The sequence below is a fragment of the Phyllostomus hastatus genome, unplaced genomic scaffold, assembly GCF_019186645.2.
Source record: "Phyllostomus hastatus isolate PE091 unplaced genomic scaffold, TTU_PhHast_1.1 phas_contig_551, whole genome shotgun sequence".
Classification (NCBI taxonomy): domain Eukaryota; kingdom Metazoa; phylum Chordata; class Mammalia; order Chiroptera; family Phyllostomidae; genus Phyllostomus; species Phyllostomus hastatus.
Window position 1 is genome coordinate 807,343 of NW_025333909.1, and position 20,213 is coordinate 827,555.

The 20,213-nt window shown below is 51.7% G+C and overlaps 1 protein-coding gene across 4 annotated transcripts in view; it reads right to left on the reverse strand.

The window, feature by feature from the left end:
• Positions 1-488: 488 nt before the first annotated feature.
• Positions 489-20,213, reverse strand: part of DLG3 (discs large MAGUK scaffold protein 3) — a 55,745-nt gene continuing 36,020 nt past the window's right edge. For all 4 annotated transcript variants that reach the window (XM_045847399.1, XM_045847402.1, XM_045847400.1 and 1 more), the window contains 10 exons: positions 12,202-12,378; positions 11,847-11,922; positions 10,925-11,024; positions 7,399-7,440; positions 6,057-6,107; positions 5,370-5,471; positions 4,655-4,827; positions 4,142-4,251; positions 3,752-3,843; positions 489-2,771 (listed from right to left, as the gene is read on the reverse strand). In XM_045847399.1, the coding sequence (XP_045703355.1) occupies positions 2,665-2,771; positions 3,752-3,843; positions 4,142-4,251; positions 4,655-4,827; positions 5,370-5,471; positions 6,057-6,107; positions 7,399-7,440; positions 10,925-11,024; positions 11,847-11,922; positions 12,202-12,378 (1,030 nt within the window). In that variant the 3' untranslated portion in view covers positions 489-2,664. The remainder of the gene's footprint in view (positions 2,772-3,751; positions 3,844-4,141; positions 4,252-4,654; positions 4,828-5,369; positions 5,472-6,056; positions 6,108-7,398; positions 7,441-10,924; positions 11,025-11,846; positions 11,923-12,201; positions 12,379-20,213) is intronic.

The following is a 20,213-nucleotide window of genomic DNA, read 5'->3' on the forward strand; positions in this document are numbered from 1 at the left end:
GCCACCCTGTGCTGCACACTGCAGTGTCCTCTGGGCTCACCCCCACCCTCATTTTCTCCTGAGTGGTCATTGCTTTCCGGAAACGCCAGGAGCTAGCAGGCCAGCTTTTCCTCGCCCTAGTCCTGACTCAGTCCTCTGCTAATTTGGCCTTTGTTCTGTCAGACAAACCTCTTTGCTGCAGCAGGCATCTTCTATCTTGTGTACCTCTGGGGAAAATGTCAGCATTTATCCACCAAGGATGTGGGGCCCCTCCCCAGACCTGGCTGGCTCTATTTAAAGCAGCGTTTTGGAGTCTGGGGTAGGAGACTGAGGATATAACTTTCGTAAAGGACCTGCTATGACCACAGGGGTATAGTATGTGTCTCAGTGAGCTGACGCTCAGTAACCAGAGAGCCTTTGGCCCCCAAACAAAGCTCTGTGACATTTCCCCACTGGCGTGACCCCAGCCCTCCCTTCCCACCTCCTTCAAGAAGCTCTCTGAGCCATGGTTCATTGCAACTATCATTTATTAAAAAATATATGTCTCCTTGGAAGGAACACTGGTAAACCAACTAGCGTCATGCGTACTTTGAATCTTTGCTTTGCTCCCTCAGCTGAGAGGGGTAGCAGGCTGGGTGTCGTTCCCACTCGTATCACTTTGCATCAGAGAAATCAACATGCCCTGCTCACCCCCCACCCCTCACCGGTCCTGATCGGCCACCGTCACTTCACTGCTCGCTGCCTTCCATCCAGTGCACTGCCCAGAGGAAGCTGCTGCCCTTTCTTTACCCTCATCCCGGCCCCACACGCCACAGCTGCCCTCCCTGTGCTGGGAGGAGACCTGTTGCTAGACTTCCTCAGTTTGGCTGGCAGCACTCCAAGTGTCTTCACCGTGGCGTCACGCGCGCTGCTCGGACCACAGTGCCTGGGAAAGAACAGAGTCAGGGGCCGAGCATGTCTGCAGTTCTTTACGCGGTGTCACGTCTCCTGTGTGGAGGTGAGGGAGGCATGGTGGCTTCAAAGGAGCCCAGTGGGGCGGGGCCTGAGCCACAGGTTGCCTGCATTTGTGGTCAAAGCAAAACTCCCTTGATTACAATCAGAGCCATGTCATTGTGGGAAAGAGCAACGAGCTTTCGCATCTCGCCAGGGAGGAAGTCTTGGCTTCACCACTCAGGCGAAGGGCATGGGAGTCCGTGTCCTCCGTGAAGAAACTGTAAGCTACCAGCGGTTGCTGAGGGGGGCCGCTGGGGTAGGGCCTACGGAGGCGGAGGCGGCTGCACAGAAATCCAAATCAAACTCCTTTGTAAGAGGGCTGGCTGAGCCCAGTGCTGTCCCGCTGTCCCAGCACACAACTGGAAGGCAAGCGACTCCCTATCCCTTGTCAGTGGGCACCATGAAAGGGCCTCAGCTAAGCCTAGCATGGCCCAGACAGGTGCGTAAAGGGCCACAGTGCCATACGGAGCCGTGGTTCGTGCACTCACTGCTCAGCAGCCCCCACTTCCCGCGCTGCTGCCCGCCCAGATTGGGTCACCTACTGGATCACAAGGCCTGGCCACTCCACAACGTCACAAGCCTTCCGGACACCGTCAAACCGGCTTCTATGCATTCAGTTAAATAGTCAAAGTAAAATTGGGAATAATGAAAAGGCTGACACAGTAGCACAACATGGTTTTGGTTTAACAGCAGCTTAAAAATGAACAGAAAGGAAATCTCTCATGCAGACACATCAGGTGGCATAAAACAATAGGCAATTTAATCTGGAGCATCGTTAGCCATTCTCTCTTTCCATACACAGCACGGGCTGCGCCGCAGCGGCAGCAGCTGCTTCAGGGGCAGGTGTGCAGCGCCCTCGCCCCCCGCCCCTGGCCAAAGCCCCTTCTTTCAGGCCTCCAGCCAGCCCCCTCCAGGGAAAACCCCGGCTGTCAAGAGAATGACCAAGTGCACGTGCCCTTGGTACAGCACTTACTACCACTTTCGGTCCCTCCCCAACCAGTTGGGATATAAGATGCCATCTGATTGGAATATGAAAATTAAAGCATTTCTCTAATAACACAGTACCATTGATGAAATCTCCATAGATTTTTCTAGTCCAAAGGTGTGTGAGAGAGATATATATATATATTATATGAGAGTGTATAATATATATATATAATAACTTCTATATATTTTAGATAAATTACATATATATATCTGTATATAAATAAGATACTTTCTGTCGCCATGGCGTCGCACCGTTCAGAGCTGCATGACAGCAGAACAGATCGGCGGAGGTGCCCGGAGCGCTTGGTCTCGGGCTATGCTGAGCTCCCTTCAAAGCTGTGCAGCTGTCCAGAGTCTGTCTGTCCATCAGTCCTCCTCTCTTCTCTTCGCTTCTGCTCGACTGTTATGGAAACAATGACTCTGATGGGTTTGCACCTGTGCTAGTGCTCGGGAAAGGTCCATGCAGGAGTGGGCACAGTCACATGATGAGTGAGATGGCATCATCCCCCCCAGAGAAACTCAAACAGAACGAAAATTTAAAAAAACAGAACAGGACTAGAAAACTCAATTTTTTTTTTGACATATCTAAAAAAGGGGGTAAGAACAGTAGTCATTTGTTCTCCCCGTGGGGACAGGAATGAAGAGGGAGGAGGGAACAGGGGCTTGATTTCTTCCGGTCACAAGAGGAAGGGCGGAGGGGCTTCTTCAGAGTTTTTCAGGGGATGGGACCCAAATGTAGTGCCCAGACTGGTCTTCAATGATTTGTTTGATTTTGTTATAAATCTCTTCCAGTGAGTCACCCTGTACAATGGCTAAAGGGGAGAGAAAAATGGAATTATTACTGTGGTCCCCAGCACGCACCAACCCCCGGCAGCCCGGCCTGTCCTGGCAAGTCTACCGCGGAGCCGTGCCTGCAGTGCCCGCATGGCCGCGGGGGCACGGTGTCACTGGGGCCACACTCTGAGGGCCTAGGGCAGCGAGGGCAACTGGCAGGCGCTCCAAGCCCAGGGCTGGAGGTCAATGTGCGGAGAAAGTGAGACTGGGCAGCAACGCCTAGGGAAGTGTGTTGCCCCTAAGGCTCTGACTGAGTGCCCATCAGATGCCACCGCTCGCAGCTGTGACCAGAAGGCTGGGGAAATCCCGGTTATCCAGAGAAAGAGCTGGAAGCCACAATTTCTGGCAAGAGGCGGTGCTCCTGGGGCCGTCACATCTGCTCTCTCTCAGAGGTCAGCCCGGAACACAAGGACACACATGCTCACAGGAAAGGAGGCTCCGAAACCCAAGGGCTGAGGCGACACTTCTGGATTCTGTCCCAGTTCACCTAGCAGCAAGCCAGCTAGGGTCTCCTCTACACCAGCCTGCACATTCCTGTCACCTTGCCAGCCCCTGAGGACCTGACCTCTGTGGTCACACATGCACACACATGCTGACAGACAAGTTGAACACCACGCCGAGGAATCATCTTCGGCAACACATGTTTATTCAGCACCTAACACGTGCCAGGCCGAGTCCTGGACATTGCTGGGGGGGTGTGATGGAAGGCAGGGGGCCTGCACGCTAGTGGGCGCATGAAGACGGAAAGAACAAAGCGGTGTAAGGCACGGTCTGGTGACGCCAGCTGGTATTATAACCTGGCTAAAGGGCTCTGGCACGCTGCAGGCCACCGGGGGGTTTTGGAAAGGCTCCAAGGCACCCAGAAACTCCGTGCAGGGTGTCTACACCTCAGGGGGCCCCTGTGACAACAGGCACTGGCTGGTCCCATGTGCCCACACCATGTAGCTGGGGCCCTTACCTGTGAAGTACTCTCCGAATTCCTGCTCCAGTTTCACGGCTTTGTCGTAGATCTTGTTTGCTTGTTCGTATGTCTGCCGTCGGTTCATTTCCCTGCCAAAGACAGAAGGGAATCATACCAAACGAGACTCTGGGTCTGGGGAAGATAAAGAATTACTTCAGGCTCCACGGCCGGCTGCCCCGCTGGCCCGAGAGCAGCATGGCCCACGGCTGCGCTGCTTTCTCAAACCTTCTAGGGGTGAAAGCTCACCCGGGAACACAGCACAAGTAGGGGCACTCAGAGCAGGAGCCCTCAGGTGCCAGAGCTGGCCCCTCACCCTCCCTCCAGTTTCTGTTTCCTGTCCAGGGCCCTCTCTCAGCTTGTGGTGTCCGAGCCTCAGCGAAAACTTACATAAGTGCTTCAATGGACTTGGGCTTGATGAAAACAGCAATGGGGTAAAGCTGTGACTGCTGCAGCCTCTTGATCGCGTTGCCCGAGACGTCTAAGATGCAGTGCTTGCCCTGAAACAGCGACGAACTGCATCAGCCCACCCCGAGCACTCACCCAGTGGCAACCCCAACGTGCCCCTGAGGAGAACCCAGAGAGGCCTGGAAGATTCCGCCCTAGAGGTACCCAGGCTCCACATTTTGTTCCTAGTAGCCAGAAAAGGCCAGGCCTGCAGAGAAGTCCCTATTCAGGGGAGTGACCCTCTGCAGCAAGGGGCGTGGAGGGGACAGGTGGACACTTCCATGCAGGGGCCGGGCAGCCGCAGGGAGGCCCAGCCCCGCTCAGCAGTGCCCCTCAGCAGGCCCCATGCCGGGAGCACCGAGGGCGCAGCACAAGCCGGGCAGGGGCAGTTCTGTGGCCCCCCCCCCCGCCCCCCGTGAGCAGTCTGTGCCGAGCAGGGCGACCTGCTGTCCTTACCCTCTCTGCAACTGCCCGCACGGACTGGATGCTGGTCCCGTAGAGATTGTCATTGAACTGGCCTGCCTCGATGAACTTGTTGTCCTGAATGTCCTTCTCCATTTGCTCTCGGGACACCACGAAGTGGTAGTCCTGTCCATCCACCTCATTGTCGCGCCGAGGCCGGGTGGTATCTGAAGGAAGAAAGGAAAGCGCTGTGTGTGTGGCCCAAGGACAGTGACCCGCCCCCGGCCCAAATAGCCTACTTGTTCCTCTGCCGCCTGGGTGCCAGGCCACGCCCATGGTCAGGCCAGTGGGGAAAGAGCAGCTGGGACGAAGTCTGTGTCCCTACTCGTCCTCTCACCTCAAGTCTCACACACAGAGTGGGGCTGTTGGGTCCAGCTCCAACTGGACCACTGAGGTGGAAGGGTCTCAGACTAAGGCGAATGCAATGGGCCATTCCAGCAGGCCACGCCAACACCACGTGGCCCATCACTCCTGACCATCGGCACTCACAAGTCTCCAATGGAGCCAAGAGGCCACTCTGACGTCTCAGTCCTCCCAACCCCATCAGCTTCAGGGGAACCGAGTGCAGCCTCATGTCTCTGAGGGTATGAGATGTGCCCCGTTCCCACGGCACCCTGCCACCTGGCCCCACACCCTGTCCATGAACACACGAGAGCGGCAAATCCCTGGGCACTAACACCCCACAGCCCAAGCCTTCCTGGGCTCTTACGTGGCACACAGGATCCAAATTTATGCGGAAACTCTGAGATCAGGTCATCATTGACTCTGTCCTTCATCGGGCCCAGGATGATCACGGGCCTTGCATAGTGAACTGCAGAGAGAGCACACACAGACACAAGTGAGGCCCCCCCCAGCAGCTGGCCGGTTCCACCCACAAGTCTGTTAAGGTTTGGAACCACCGGTCAGACAGGACAGGGCGTTGCCAGCCATTCTCAGGCTTTTAACTACAAAGGCATCAAAGAGACTTTGCGTTGAGAATATCTAAGCCTGAGGCAAATCTGAGACCGGAGGCATCTCCCCTTCCAGAAGACTCGGGAGAAATCTCTGCATGGGCACCAGCAGTGGAGCAAGGTTCTTTCCGAGCCTAAAGAGAGGTGACCAGCATCTCCCTTTTAGCAGTGGCCACCGCCACTGAAATTGCCATCTGCCATCCTTGTAAATCTGCGCTCCCCTTTGGAAGGCGCCCTGGCAGCGAGCACAGGCGGGACAGGGGGTGCGCACGGGAGGCCGCCCCATCTCTAACACTAGGAAGAAGGGAAAGAGGACGAGGCACCCAGGGAGGGGGGTGCACACCCCACTCCTGCTCCCCTGCGTTCTTCTCTGTACCACCATAGCCACCCCCTGTGCTCAGCCCCATGATGGCGACACTGGCTGGAAGGCCAGAAAAAGGGCTTACTTTCTTGCCGAGTCACTGGCTCATATGACAAAATAGCATCCTCTTGTCCTTCTGCAACGAAAATGGAGACATGTTAGCACTTCCTAATCTGCCTCTCTGTGTCCTCGTCGTCCAACATTCACCTCAGTCCCACCTGTGCCAGGAACCGCCTAGGCAGGTCGTGCCTGCTCACACCTGCCTCGTGGGCCTGCCCGCTTCCTATTGGGAAGCCCTTAGTGCCCTGGGACTGGAGCCAGCACCGCTCTCATTTGGTGAAATACAGCCAAGCGAAGGGGTGTGACCCAGAAATCATGAATGAAGCCTGCCCCAGAAAGCACCCCAATTTTTCAGGAACTGTTCTCATAGGGAACAGCCGGCTGTGCTCAGTTGCCCTGGTGCTCAGGTGAGAATCACAGGGAAGCTTCAACTGGTTGGGATAACGATACCTGTGTCCCCTCATCTGCAGGCAGGGGAGTCAGGATGCACCTGCGGGTCGCTAGAGCTGCAGCCTCACGTTGGCCTTTAAAAGGTCTACCCATCCCCCTTGCACTGGAAGGAGCATCCAGAAAAGTGGCCCAAGGCTGGACTGAGGTCCCCGGTGCCATTTAAAACCAATGCGCGGGCCTGCTCTCTTCTTCTAGCGGAGCTCCATGTACCCTAGCAACAACGGGCTTTTCCTAAAATGGTTGTGAAGCCACTTGGTGCTGGGTGCCTGGAGGTCCCAAAGCAGGGGGGCAGCAGGTGCTGGAGAAGGCGGCGATGCTTGCCTCAAGCCCAGGAAGCCTGCTCACACACTTCCACAGAGCCGAAGACTTCCGGTAGACTTAATAAGGCCAGTGCCCCCAAAGTTCATGGGATTTGCACTGCGGCTTCTCTGGCTCTGTGAAGGGATCTCTGAGGGAAAGTGGGGCAGTGACCTGATCATTTACCCCCGCTAAAAGTTCAGGATACCAAGCCTTAATCCCACAAGGTCGTGGTGACCTGGCCAAGCAATTCAGGACAATATCCACAGGGGCCATTTTTCGTTTGGTCTTGGAGGAAATCTGTAGAACTGGCAGCGCCTACAGCCCGTGATGCCCACGGTAGGGCTTTACTTGCTGGCACCTCACCCTGCCTGGGGCCCCAGGGAGGCTATTAAGTTGGGTTCCAGCCAGGACTGCAGGGCTTCTACTCTGCTTTAATCCACGGCCTAAGCCCCGTCCCGGAAGGACCGTGGCCACAGCATGTCCAGGCTCTGAACGTGTGCACGGCTGAAAGGAGCACCAGCCTCCGCACAGAGACGGCGGCCGTGCAGCGCTGCAATGAGGGTGGCTGGGACACGTGGTGGAGCGACATGACATGGGGGAGAATGACACACACTTACTGGAACTGCTTTCGCTGTCACTGGTGTTGGATGTCACTCCCTCTGCAAGCCAACAAGAAAGAAACTCTGATTCAGAACACACCACTGAGAGGTCACACGCAGCACAAGACTCAAGACGCTCCAGGAGCGAGAGACACTGAGCTGTCCACCACATTAGGCCACAGGAGACCTGCCACATCCAGGCCACCAAGCGGGAGGCACAGCTCTACTCTTGAGCCACTGGCTACCTTGTCCTAGTCCCCAGAGCCCTCTTGGTCTGCCAAGTCCCTCCCTAATACGCTCCAAGCCTCCCACTCTTGGGCAGTTTCCTCTTCATCTGAATCCAAACTGACGCTGGATGGCTTCCAAATCCTCTGTCAAAATGCATCTCCCAAGGCTACCAATAGGAAAGGCAAGGCAGAGACAGTAGCAAAGAAAAGTGCAGGGACCGGGCTGCTCTTGAACTTCCCTCCCAAACAGAGGCCCTGAACTACAGAATTGCAGGACGCTCCGCAACTATGAGGCTAAGCACTGGCTAGGCTGAGCGGTCACCAGGCAACAATGGTGGGACCCACGGCCCTCCTGCCTGCACCACCTAGAAGGAGCATGTGGCCTCCGTGGTGAGGGGGGTGCTCCCCCATCTACCAGAACACTGACGCGTCACAGCACAGACGACAAACAACACTTGGGAGGACAGGAGAGCCCCGCCAGTCTCAGACCCTTGGGGCCCGCCCACACCTGGGCGTGGGCGGAGCAGCCACACTGGCTGGAGGCACCAGGCACCGTGTGGCCCAAACAGAACCCAGCACTCCCCACAAAACAGGCGAATGAAGATGAAACATGGACACAACAGACTATGGAGAGAGACACTGCTCATTTCAGCCAAGATGACACCGTTGCAGACCGTGATATGCTGTGGCCCCCCAGGAAGGACTGGCTGAAGGACCACCTGTGGCTGGTTCCTGAGCAACACCCCCCCCCCAACCACCCTGAGGAAGTGGCTTCACCTTCGTGCCTTCAGTACTTATTGAAGGAGAGCATGGGCTGACAGAAGCTTCCCAGCACGGCCACATGTGTGTGTGCCTCTGTGTGCATCGGGGACGCTAAAGCCCTACATAGATACGGTCCGCAAATGCTGCTGAGGCACAGCCCCTTCAAGGTGCTCTGTGGAAAACTAGCCTGTTGGGAGAGCCCAGATGCATGCTGGGTAAAGGGCTGCCCAGTCTCCTGCCCCTAGTTTGAGACTGAAAGAGGTCATTCTGGAGCTCGATTCTTGAGTGTCGGGTCACTGGGAGAAGACTCCAACCAGTGGGCACCCCTCACCTCAATAATAGGCTAGAAATGAGCTGAGCGGTCCCCCTGGAGGAGTACTTTCTGCCTACCTCACTTATAAGGCAGGATGCCATGTGGCGGGCTAGCCACCATGTCAGGGCACAAAAGGAAAACACAGACGTCAACGAGAGGCTTTTATTAGGTTAACCAGAGATCCAGAGCCGAAGTATGACATTTGTAGCCACTCGTACTTCCTCCTGCTGTGGCATTGGAGTTCCCACAAACACGGCCCTCCCCTCCCTCTTCGCCCTCACCCACACCCCGTACACCCCCAACCCCAGCACCTCCACTCATGCCAAAAACACAGTTAATGGTGTGTAAGTTTGACTTACTCAGGTTCTTTGCTCCATAATAATCGTCACTTAACCCAGGGAAGTCCTGATTTCACAGACAGCAAGGACAAAGAAGGAAGGAAGGAGGGAAGGAGGGAGGGAGGGAGGGAGGGGTGGGCGAGGGAGGGAATTGGGGACAACAGAGAAAAGAGAGAAAAAAGACAGGGGAAGGAAGAATACAGAGCCAGGTGAGCATTAGTGACAGAAGTATGAAATACTATGAAGACCTACAGCTACAGTGAGGTTAAGAACTTCGTTACAGAAAGAACGTCCCAGGTCAGATACGTGGACTTCATGCGGCCCAACTAGCTTCCAGAGGGCCTTGAGTGTACGACCTTTCTGAGGTGGTGTACAGCCTACAGGCCGACAGGGCAGGTGACTTCCCAAGGCGTGGAGCTCATGCTTTGACTGAATTTGTAGTTACACAGCGCAGGTCTGTGCTTTGCCCCTGAAATCACCATTTTCCTCTGTGGGTGCATGGAAGGATAAACCCCCACGTGAGGCAGGGAGGCGGGCAGAATTGTCAACACCCCAAGGAGCTTCCCCCCAACACCGCTCTGCTCTGTCCAAAGCCTTCGGGGGAAGCTTCATGCAGTCTGAGGCGGGGCCTTCATGGCTGACTGACTTGTGTGGACCACAGGGGACAAGCTCAGCTTCCAGAGGATAAGCACTAGGCAGCTTCCGCTCTCGCCCAACAGGCAAACCTACCCCTGCCGGCTGTACCACCTGGCAGAGCACCCTTCCGGGCTCAGCGCAGAGGTTCTGGGACTCATTTGGTGAGTTGTGGTGACTGTCTCCTACCGCTCACGAGCAGAATCAGCTACACCTAGTGCTTCCGACTGTGCTGCCCCAGGACGGTAAGCCGTAACTGCATCTGGGCCAGGGCATTCTTGTGTCCACTAGCGAGTACCCCAGATGGAAATGACCTACACGTACCATGCCCATGAGTCAGGCTGGCCTGGAAAAAGGACATTCCCTATCAGAGCTAGCCAGTGTCCAGCCAGTCCCAATAGCCCAGGACCCCGAGACCCCTCCTTGGGAGGCAGAAGATAGGTTTACATTCACCATGAGCCATGTGAGAACTATTTCACCAGCCTGACCTGGTGTTTAAGGTTAAGGTCAGAGTGATCAACTTCAGAAGCATGTGAGAACCTCCCAGGATCCAACTGGTGCATAGAAAGCTCACTTAGCACAGCAATATGGCCTCTGCTGCCAAAGCGGCTTCGTGTTTCTCAATGTATCTGTATTTGGACAATGCTGAGCAATCCCCATTCCATGTCAAGTCCGTCAGGAGGAAGGATTTTCTTCTGAAAAGTGGGACAACAGGGGGTCTATGAGAGCCACGTGCACATCCTGTGTGCAGAGGCGCATGCGCATGATTTGAGAAGCGGGCCTGAACTCCAGGCGTCCAGTGAAGAAAAGGCTTTTCTCTTGACACAGATGAGTGAAGTTAAGGGAAAGAAAATACAAGAGGAGGAAGCCAGGAGAGCAACCCTGAGTCCCTAGACCTGGTTCTTTTCCAAATCCAGTTTTCCAAACCTTGACGCTGTGGCCGAGAACCGCTCATTGCCAGCACAGCAGAGCTCAGCCTGGCACTCCCGACACCAATGCCAATGACTTCCTGGTAGGCTGGCCCGGGAACCAGTTCCACTCAGAGCCTCCAATGTCCTTTCAGAGTGAGGAGCTGGCCAAAAAGCCCGGTGTCTCCCTGCGCAGACCCATCTCGACCCTGAATCTGCCAACAAGCAAGGACGCGCACGCGCATGCACACACGGACGCACCAGCACACACACACTTGCCCAGTCGTCTCCTGAGGGGAGGTGCCGATGAGGAAGAGGGTGGGGCCGTGCACCATCTGCTCTCTGTGCCCTGCTGCTACTTACGTTCCTGTATGCTGCTCTCCTGGGCCATGTTTTCTTTGCTCTTGTAAAATGGAAACTTTCGAGAGAGGCGGAAACTCTTTTTACGTTTCGTTTTGATCGACTGTGAAAGAACATGAAGATGGAGGGGAAGGACAGAAGAAAAAAAAAACAGAACAATGGATTTTAAAGCATGCAAGAAAAACTAAAATGGAGACAATGGTGAGCTAAATAAAAGACCATTTTTCACAAATGGAGTCTATGAGATTAAATGAAAGTTGATGTGAGAGGAAAATTATGTTTACAGGAAAATGTCGTGGGGATGTTAGAGGGTTCTACCTAATGTGGACTCACAGCACTCACTGGTACTTCCTAAAGCACAAGGGTCACTGTAGCGTCCTGGACACATGCCCTAAGGTGCCACTGATCAACACAGAGTCACCTACTCCATGTCTCTCTTCCCTCTACCGCACCGGAGAACTTCTTCGGCCTGCGAAGCTCACGGAAGAACACGGGTGAATGGCAAGAGACCTCATGCCTCGTTTGGTCTGAAGGGCAGCCAGTCCGAGCTCCGGGGCTGGCGTCCCCGGCTGGATGGCAAGGTCAGATTCACCTCAGGGTCCCTATAGCTCCGACAGAGTCTGCGGCCAGGGAGACACCCACTGTGGTTCCATGTGCCCAGAGCCAGTCAGCCTTGCAGACAGTCCGACTCCACCACATCTTCAACGGCCAGTTTACCCAGAGGGGAGGAGGACCGACTGGTCAGAGAGGCTCAGTGCCCTGTCTCTGCTCTCAGAAGAGCAGTCGGTGTGCTGACCGGCCAGAGCCAGCCCCCTGAGAGAGAGAGGGATTCTTTTGTGGTCCCCAGTTCTTATCCACCAGACAGACTCCGAGCTTCTGACTCCTCTTCACAGACTGGCTGACTTCCTTGGGGATCCCCACTTACCCTGTTCGACTCAATCATCCCCGTCCTTGCATGGAACTTCACGGTTTTCAATCGAGCTCTTTCTTTCTTTTCCACCCTGTTTTGGGGTCAGAAACAAGTCCTATTACTGCCAGTACACAGTGTCAGTGGTCGGTTGCAGCGGGCACAGCAGCCACTTTTTGGCTCATTGAGTCATAACCATGTCCTGAGCCCCAACTCTCCACCAAAAAGGAACAATAAAGCACATCTCCCGCTTTCTAGCAACTTTACAGGATAATTGGTACAAAAAAAAAAAAGAAAAGAAAGGAAAAGAACAAAAGAAATCAGTACCAAGGAGAGGGTGAGGAAGGCCTCTCCTGTGATCACGGCAACTCACCTCTTCTTACTGGGGATCACACCGATTTGCTCACTTTCTCCATGTGGGGTCACCAGCCTTGCCTGCCACCACTCATCATCAGAGGCATTAATGACATGCAGGATGTCGCCATAGGAGAAGCTGAGCCCCTGGCTTGGCAGGCAGCTGTCCCGAGTCCGGTCATAATCAAACAGGGCCCTGAAACACACAGTGGCAGATGAGGGGATGGTCCCAACCCTAAATGGCAGGATACCGGCATGCTGAATGGATGGCACTGGAAGGCCAACCCAGGAGTCAGTGCAGGCGCAGTGGCCTCCCAGCAGCCCAGAGGGAATTTTCTTCTGTTAGTGCCGATGTGAGTACACGCCCTGTTTGCAAACAGACATCATTTCATTTTTCCATCGAGGGGTATAAGGGAAAAGCTTTCTCAACTCCCATCTCTTCCCAGCTTCTGGGCAGCAGAACATACTTAACAATCCTCTCCCTCACCCACATCCTAGGCAAAGAAATGAGCTCTACCAAGGGGCTTTCTCAGTTTACAAACATATCCTCTAAACAACAGTTGCAGACGGGACATAAAAGAATGTTTAACTACAATCCCAAATAATGAATGGTCTAGCATCATATTCAATGCTGTAGAGACATCAAAGGGACAGGGCCCTGTGTCCTGCCTGGGGCAGCCAAGGACAAAGCTAAGGCTGACTTTGACCCGCATGATGATGATGATGACATCGTTGAAAGAGACCCTATGAAGAAGTCTCCTAGTTCAGTCTGTCTTGTCGCTCTGTCTTGTATATACATACATGGAAACAGAGGCTCAGAGAGGAAGAGACATTTGGTGTATGTCACACAGCTAACTCACATGGGACAGAACCTGGGTCCTGTGACCAGACATGTAGAGGACAGAGCCCAAAGGGATGGTGGGAGAAGGTGGGGAGGGAGGTATACCCTGCAGGCTTCAGAAAAAGGTGATCGGCTTGGTTGTACTGGGAGTCACAGGAAATGAGGTTGGAAATAAGGGTCCTGGACAAATCTGGGAAGGCCCCTGAAGACCTGAGAGTAGGGAAGCGATACATCAGTAAAGACTTGGGAACATGAATCTGACCCCACGTGGGACAGCAGGGGAGGGGATGGATGTGAAGGCAAATTTAAAGCGAAACTACAAGCTCAATCCTTCATGATGCACCGCTGACTTCGGCTCTGAAGTGGGGCCTTTAAACCTGAGCTCCCGCTCAGGGGATGCACTCAGCCGCATGAGAGTGTCTACTTTTCTCACCCACTAGATCTCTCCTCACAGGCAGTCCCCACGAAGGGGTGAGCTCGGTGCGAAGTTTGTGTTTTTCTACTTGCAGCCCAGGCTTGGTTGTCTTTGTATTCCCAAGAACACCTTTGCACACACAGCCCGGCAGATTTCCCAGAACTAGTCCAAGACATCCACCTGCAACACGGCGCTCTGGGGCTCAGCTGGAAGCTGCCAAGGAAAACAATCTATTTCCCCCTGTGCAGACCCAGATAAGATGTTAAAAATGGAGCAAAACTGTGCAGAGTGAAACACCCACTGACTTTTAAAACTTCCTGAAACCAGATCCTGAAGGCATCACTGTGAGATTATTTAAAAATGAGAATACCCAAACTCTGAAAAAAGCCCTTTATCTCCCTTGCCAAGGTCCATACTCAAGGCAGGAAGGAGAAAGGCCAGGTTCTGAGGTCTGCGTGACACCATGAGGCGCGGACGGGTTTGCGCCGCACCTGAGGCTGCGTTCCTGGAAACAAGGAAGGCGTTCTGTTCGTTGTTCCCACCAAGAGGAGCCTGGTGAACCACTTGTTCCAAGCGGCAACGAGAAACACTAAACGCCATCATGGGCTTCAAAGGTTCAAACAAAATGTAGTGAGAAAAAGAACAGAACTTGGATGAAGCACGAGTCAGTAATGGGCAGGGGTGGAAGGAAGATGGGAAAATAGCCAGGAGACATTGGGGTGAGGTTGTAGGAGATTAGAAGGGAGACTTTACTGCTTATGAGTTTAAAACACAATAGGAACAATCCGATATACAGGGTCCGGCACAAATAATGCCCCCTTTAATGACAAAATCTTCTATTATAAAATCTTAAGCATGTCATTCTGTAACACAGCAATACCACACTCAAACACACCATATGGCATTTTAGGTGAAATATCCCAGTGAAATTATTACACCCCTATTATTACCCTACCAACCGCACTCACGCAGGCCTCACTTATGCCGGACCCCCATACATCTTAGCACCCTGCAGAACCACATTTGACCTTTGACCCTTACAACACAAAGTTGATGTAGACATGTTTTCTAGATGTTAGGAATGCAATTCTTATTAAAACTGCTATGCCAGTTGATGTCCAGGATGATTTTTAGATACCTCACGTTATTAAAACATATATAATGTGAGCTAAGTAAAAAAAAAAAAATCAGTGCCTATCCATGTCAATAAGAATGCCATGGCGAATGATGCCATTTGATTTGTTTTTTTAACCAGAGGTGTATGTGTTCCTTTTACAACTTTCAAAAAATGTAAGAAAATTTAAAAAGAAACTGTTTTCCAATTTGGTAGCTGTTTTTCTTTTCTAACACATTTCTAAATAACTATTTCTTCTTGCTATTCCTTGTTGTTTTTTTTTTCATCTTAGACATTATACATTGGTTTTCTATAGCACTCACCCACCCTTTGTCCCCGGTATTCCTGCTTTAGTTGTATCACATTATTTGGTGAAAGAATACTTAATTTTATGTTATTATATAAATCGTGTCGATAGATGACTGCCTTTCTTTTCCTATAAGCTTTTTTATTTCCTTCCTAGTGAAAAGAAATGCCTAAATTTTATTTTATTATATTTCTATGTCCCTATTATTTTGTAGTTCCATTATTTAGCCATAAAGGGCTATTGTGATTTACTATTTCTTTCTGTTGCAGCAAAAATATCTGAAAGCAATTACTTTTGTGTAGCAAGAAAAGGGGAGAATAGGGAAGGGATTAATATTTGTGTATATGCTATTATAATTTTCAGATTTTAAACTTCATATGCATTAATTTCATTAAAGGTTAAATTGAAATAATAGCTCATTATAGAGTATTCTTAAAATATCTTTTTATTTTTCATTGAATTTATTGAGGGGACATTGGTTAATAAGATTATATAGGTTTTGTGTTTACAATTCTATAACGTACAGGTGGCAAATTCAAGGCTCGAGTCACCTTGTTTTATCCGGCCCAGCACCTTGTTTCTACCCAGTGGCAGCACTGAGCTCTCGCTTAACAGTTAAGGACTAGTTGCATTTATGCAGTCTTAAAATTACATTCGGCCCTATGAAGGCAACCTCGAGGCTGATGTGGCCCTGGTGAAAATGAGTTTGACACTCCTGTGATAATTCATCATCTGTACACTGTACTGTGTGTTCACCACCCCAAGTCAAGTCTCCATCCATCACCATTTATCCCCACACACCCTCCTCCACCTCCCCCCACCTCCCTCCCCTGGCAGACACCACACTGTTGAGTGATACAGTATTCTATTCTTCGGGATCTTCATTAATTAAATAAATATTCATGAGCATCAAATATGACCAGGTGCTCTTCTAGGCACTTTTTAAAAAGTGGGGAAATCGATATACCAAGCCCCTCGTTTGCACCATTTGCTTCAGTTGAGGAACAAGTGTGGCTCGCAATTCCCTGTTAAACAAGGCAAAAAAAAAAAAAAAAAGGCAATTTGCCACTAAAAAAGTGGTACCCAAGTACGCCTGGATTTTATCTGACGAATTTGTGAATGAGCAATACTGAGCAACAGAAATGACAATGCCTTTTACACTGGGATTCTGTAAAGACGTAGCAGTATGATATTTTTATTTAAAATTCCAAACTATACGATCATTCTTAGCTGGGAACATGAAAGATGAATTAACACGAGCTTCCTTTTCTGTCAATCAGAACTGCAAGTGGGAACAGAGCTTCGCAGAGCACCGGAGCCTCAGAGGTCACCTCGTCCCACTTCCTACCTAGTAAAGGAAATCCTTCGATCTTCTCTAAGTGTCTCTCCGGCTCTAGCATTCAACGTGTCTGAGTCTTCCCTAGCTCTCCTCTCTCAGGGTAAGCGTGCCCGATTCCCTCAGCGGCCCTTCCATTGTCACGATTTTGATTTATTTTCCAAACCGTGATGTGGATTCTCTCTAACTCCACTCCGTCTCTCTTCCTGCTGAAATGTTTGACAAGCTAGAAAACTTCCTCACAGATGATGAAAAGGAGACACTGAAGTGCACAGGACCTCATCTAGAATTGGAAGGTAGGTGACTTTCAGACCTGGGCTCTTAAATCTCACAAAAATGTCATGAGGTCTCAGTCATAATCACTTAAAAGAAAAAAAAAAAAGCTAATGTTCCACGTGGCTATGTGTAGAAAATACCTTTCTTCCATTATTTCTTTTTGGAAAAAAGATTATTTATTTATTTATTTTTAGGCAGAGGAGGAGGAGAAAGAGAGGGAGAGAAATATGAATGTGTGGCTGCCTCTTGTGCACCCCCTACTAGGGACCTGGCAATCAACCCAGGCATGTGCCCTGAGTGGGAATGGAACCAGCGACCCTTTGGTTTGCAGGCCGGCGCTCAATTCACTGAGCCACACCAGCCAGGGCTCTTCCATTTTTTCAATGCTCACTGAGTCCACTGTGCATGGGGCAGTGCTCAATGCACAATGAACTGTGTTCAGTGGAGGCCAGAGCAAAGACTCCTGGCCTTGCGGAGTGTGCTATCTGACTGAGCATGCTGTAGCAAGAGGCACAAAGGCAGGACAAACCAAGGCTTAAAGGCATTCAGGAGCATAGATCAAGCACATCTATCTAGTCTGGGAACGCTATAAGGAGATGCTGCTTTCGAACTGGGGCTCAGTGAAGGTTCAGGACTCAAAAGGACAGAGACGGGGAGAGGCCCTTCCCTCACGCTAGAGGGAAACAGCGTGAGCAGGGACAAGCGGCCGGGGCGAACCGCACCTGCACCTGGCTCAGCCACAGGGAGACTATCGAGCTGGTCTACCCACAGACAACCTGCCGGTGGCCAGCCTGCGGCCCCCTAGGAAGTCTGGTATTCACTTAGTGGGCCCTGTGTGACTGACTTCATTGCCTCAGCTTTTGTTTATCATTGCTAGGCTAAACTTTCACATCGAAAGTAACCCAGTTAAAAGAGCACAGGCCTGAGTAGTTAAGTCAAACCACCTTTTTAAAAAGATTTATTTTTACCCCTGGCTGGTGTAGCTCAGTGGATTGAGCACGGGCTGGGAACCAAAGTGTCCCAGGTTCGATTCCCAGCCAGGGTACATTCCTGGGTTGCAGGCCATAACCCCCAGCAACCGCACATTGATGTTTCTCTCTCTCCCTCTCTCTCTCTCTCTATCTCTATCTCCCTCCCTTCCCTCCCTAAAAATAAATAAATAAAATCTTTAAAAAAAAAGATTTATTTTTTAGAGAGCAAGGGAATGAGAAAGAGGGAGAGGAAACAGTAATCAATTGCCTCGCACATGCCCCTAAGTGAGGACATTGGCAAGCAACCCAGGCATGTGGTCCGACCAGGAATCGAACTGGTGACCTTTCGGTTTGCCGTCTGGTGCTCAACCCACTGAGCCACACCAGCCAGGGCTCCCACCACCTTTTTATTTTATTTTATTTTTTAAAAGATTTTATTTATTTATTTTTAGAGAGGGAAGGACAGAGAGAGAGAAACATCAATGTGTGGTTGCTGGGGGCCGTGGCCTGCAACCCAGGCATGTGCCCTGACTGGGAATCGAACCTGCGACACTTTGGTTCACAGCCCACGCTCAATCCACTGAGCTACGCCAGCCAGGGCTCCCACCACCTTTTGAATGGCCTGTGTTTCATGTAATCCAGAAAAGTACCTACATCCAGATCTTACCTACATAAGATCTTGAAGAAGCATGCTAAACTGTGGCCACCTAGCAGTGAGTCTCTTAGGAACAGCCTGGAAACCTGAGGTCGTGAAGCGAACTGGCACCTGGCTACAAATGCCTCGGGTTAGGCCTGGTGAGAGGATGAGGGAGCTCCTTTCTCCACAACCTGGACATACCCTCCTGCTCACCCATCCTTTTTATCCTGAGCACAGGCAGTACAGAAAATCAAGGCAGATACCAAACTTGCTGCTCCTTTTACATCAATCACTGTGCTGGAACCAAAATCCTACACGTGTGAGGCCCAGATGACACAGCAAGCAAGCTTTTCAACTTGTGACTCAAAACGAGAGTAAGCAGGAAGAAAAGAGGCAGCACCTACTTGTCTCTAGACACCTAAAGATAGGCCATAATGAGTCCTTCTGTCACTCTGGCCCCACCCCGTGTGTGTGAGCTTTTGACACGCTGGTGTTGGGAGACTAGAGGCCTCAGAAGCCTCTTACGCTGTCTGAGTCTAGATAAAAAGAGTGTCACGGAGACGTCCAACTTAAGGACTGGTTAGGTCAGAGGGAACCCTGTGTCTGGAGAGAACAAAGCTATGGAAACAGCCCTGGCTGGTGTGGCTCAGTGGACTGAGTGCCAGCCTGTGAACTGAAGGGTCGCCGGTTGGATTCCCGGTCAGGGCACGTGCCTGGGTTGCAGGCCAGGTCCCCAGTGTGGGGCGCGAGAGAGACAACCACACACGGATGCTTCTCTTCCCTCTCTTTCTCCCTCCCTTCCCCTCTCTCTAAAAATAAATAAATAAAGTCTTAAAAAAAAAAAGCTTACGGAAACATTAACATGCACAGCCTAAGATCACAGTGAGCGGTCCAAATGAAAGACGATTCTCCAACCCTGAGTACCTTCCTCCCCTGGACATGGCCAAGCACCTCCATGAAGCCAGGGAGAGCCACATCCTCAGTTTTCCTGCCACTTCTCAAACACGGTGGCTAGGCCAGGAAAACACTAACTTCTCTCACCAGGGTCTGCAGGTCGGAGGCCCCGAGCTAAGATCAGCACGGCAGCTGTAAATACCGCTGCCTGGCTTCCGAAGGACAGAGTGTTGCCAAAGGTCTTGCAAGCCATGTGTTGAGTGATGACCTTCAAACAGCACCCTCTGCAAGCTGTGTGCACTCTCACGGGGATGATGCACATGCTCGGGGCCCCTAATCTTCCTCTTAACTGGGACCTCACTGCCCGATGGGAAAGCAGGTATTGGTGGGCTGAAAGTAAACAGAATGCCAGGCCCAAGTCTCTGCAGTTCCCATCCTGAATTGTGAAGGGTGGATCCGCCAGATGCAGAGAAGTCACAAGTACCTGGCACAGCCCGGTGTCTCAGTGAGCAGGAACACCGAGCAAATGGCAGCTACTCAAGAAACTGGTTGGGCAGGTTTCTCTCAGCAAAGTAAACAAGAGCACTTCAGCCTTGAAAGCCAAGTGGCTGCTTCGGCTGCACTCAACCAGTACAGTGCTCAGCTCTCTGCCTGTGACAGCCATCTGTCTGGCCTGGGAGGCTCTGCTTTGTCCCCTCAGGCCCTCAGCGGCTCCTCTGAGGTCCAAACCGAAGTCCCACCTTTCTCGGCGACCCTGCCCTCTCCGAATGTCCTTCTTCCCGATTCCTACTACGTACTTAGCAGTGACCTTTCTTTATGTTTCGTATTTATTGCTAGTTAGCTCTTGCAGTTTTAAAATCTTTGTTATTTTATCACCAGAGGGGAAACCCTTTGAGGACCGAGGCCATGTGGAATGTTCCCAAATGGCGAATGAGGCCTGGGTGAAGACATTGCTTTCTTCCTCTGCTCAGTGTTATGGGCTGAACATTTGCGTTCCCCCCCGAATTCATATGCTGAAGCCCCAATCCCTAATGGGGTGATATTAGTAGGTGGGGCCTTTGGAGGTGATTAGGTTTAATGATGAGCTCATGATGGAGCATCGTGAGATTAATTTCCTGATGAGAAGAGGAAGAGACATAAGAGCTTCCCCTTCTCTTTCCCTCTTCTCTCTTTTCCTTTCTCCCTCCCTCACCACCGCCTCTCCCCTCACACACACATCCAGTAAAGGTTACATGAAGAC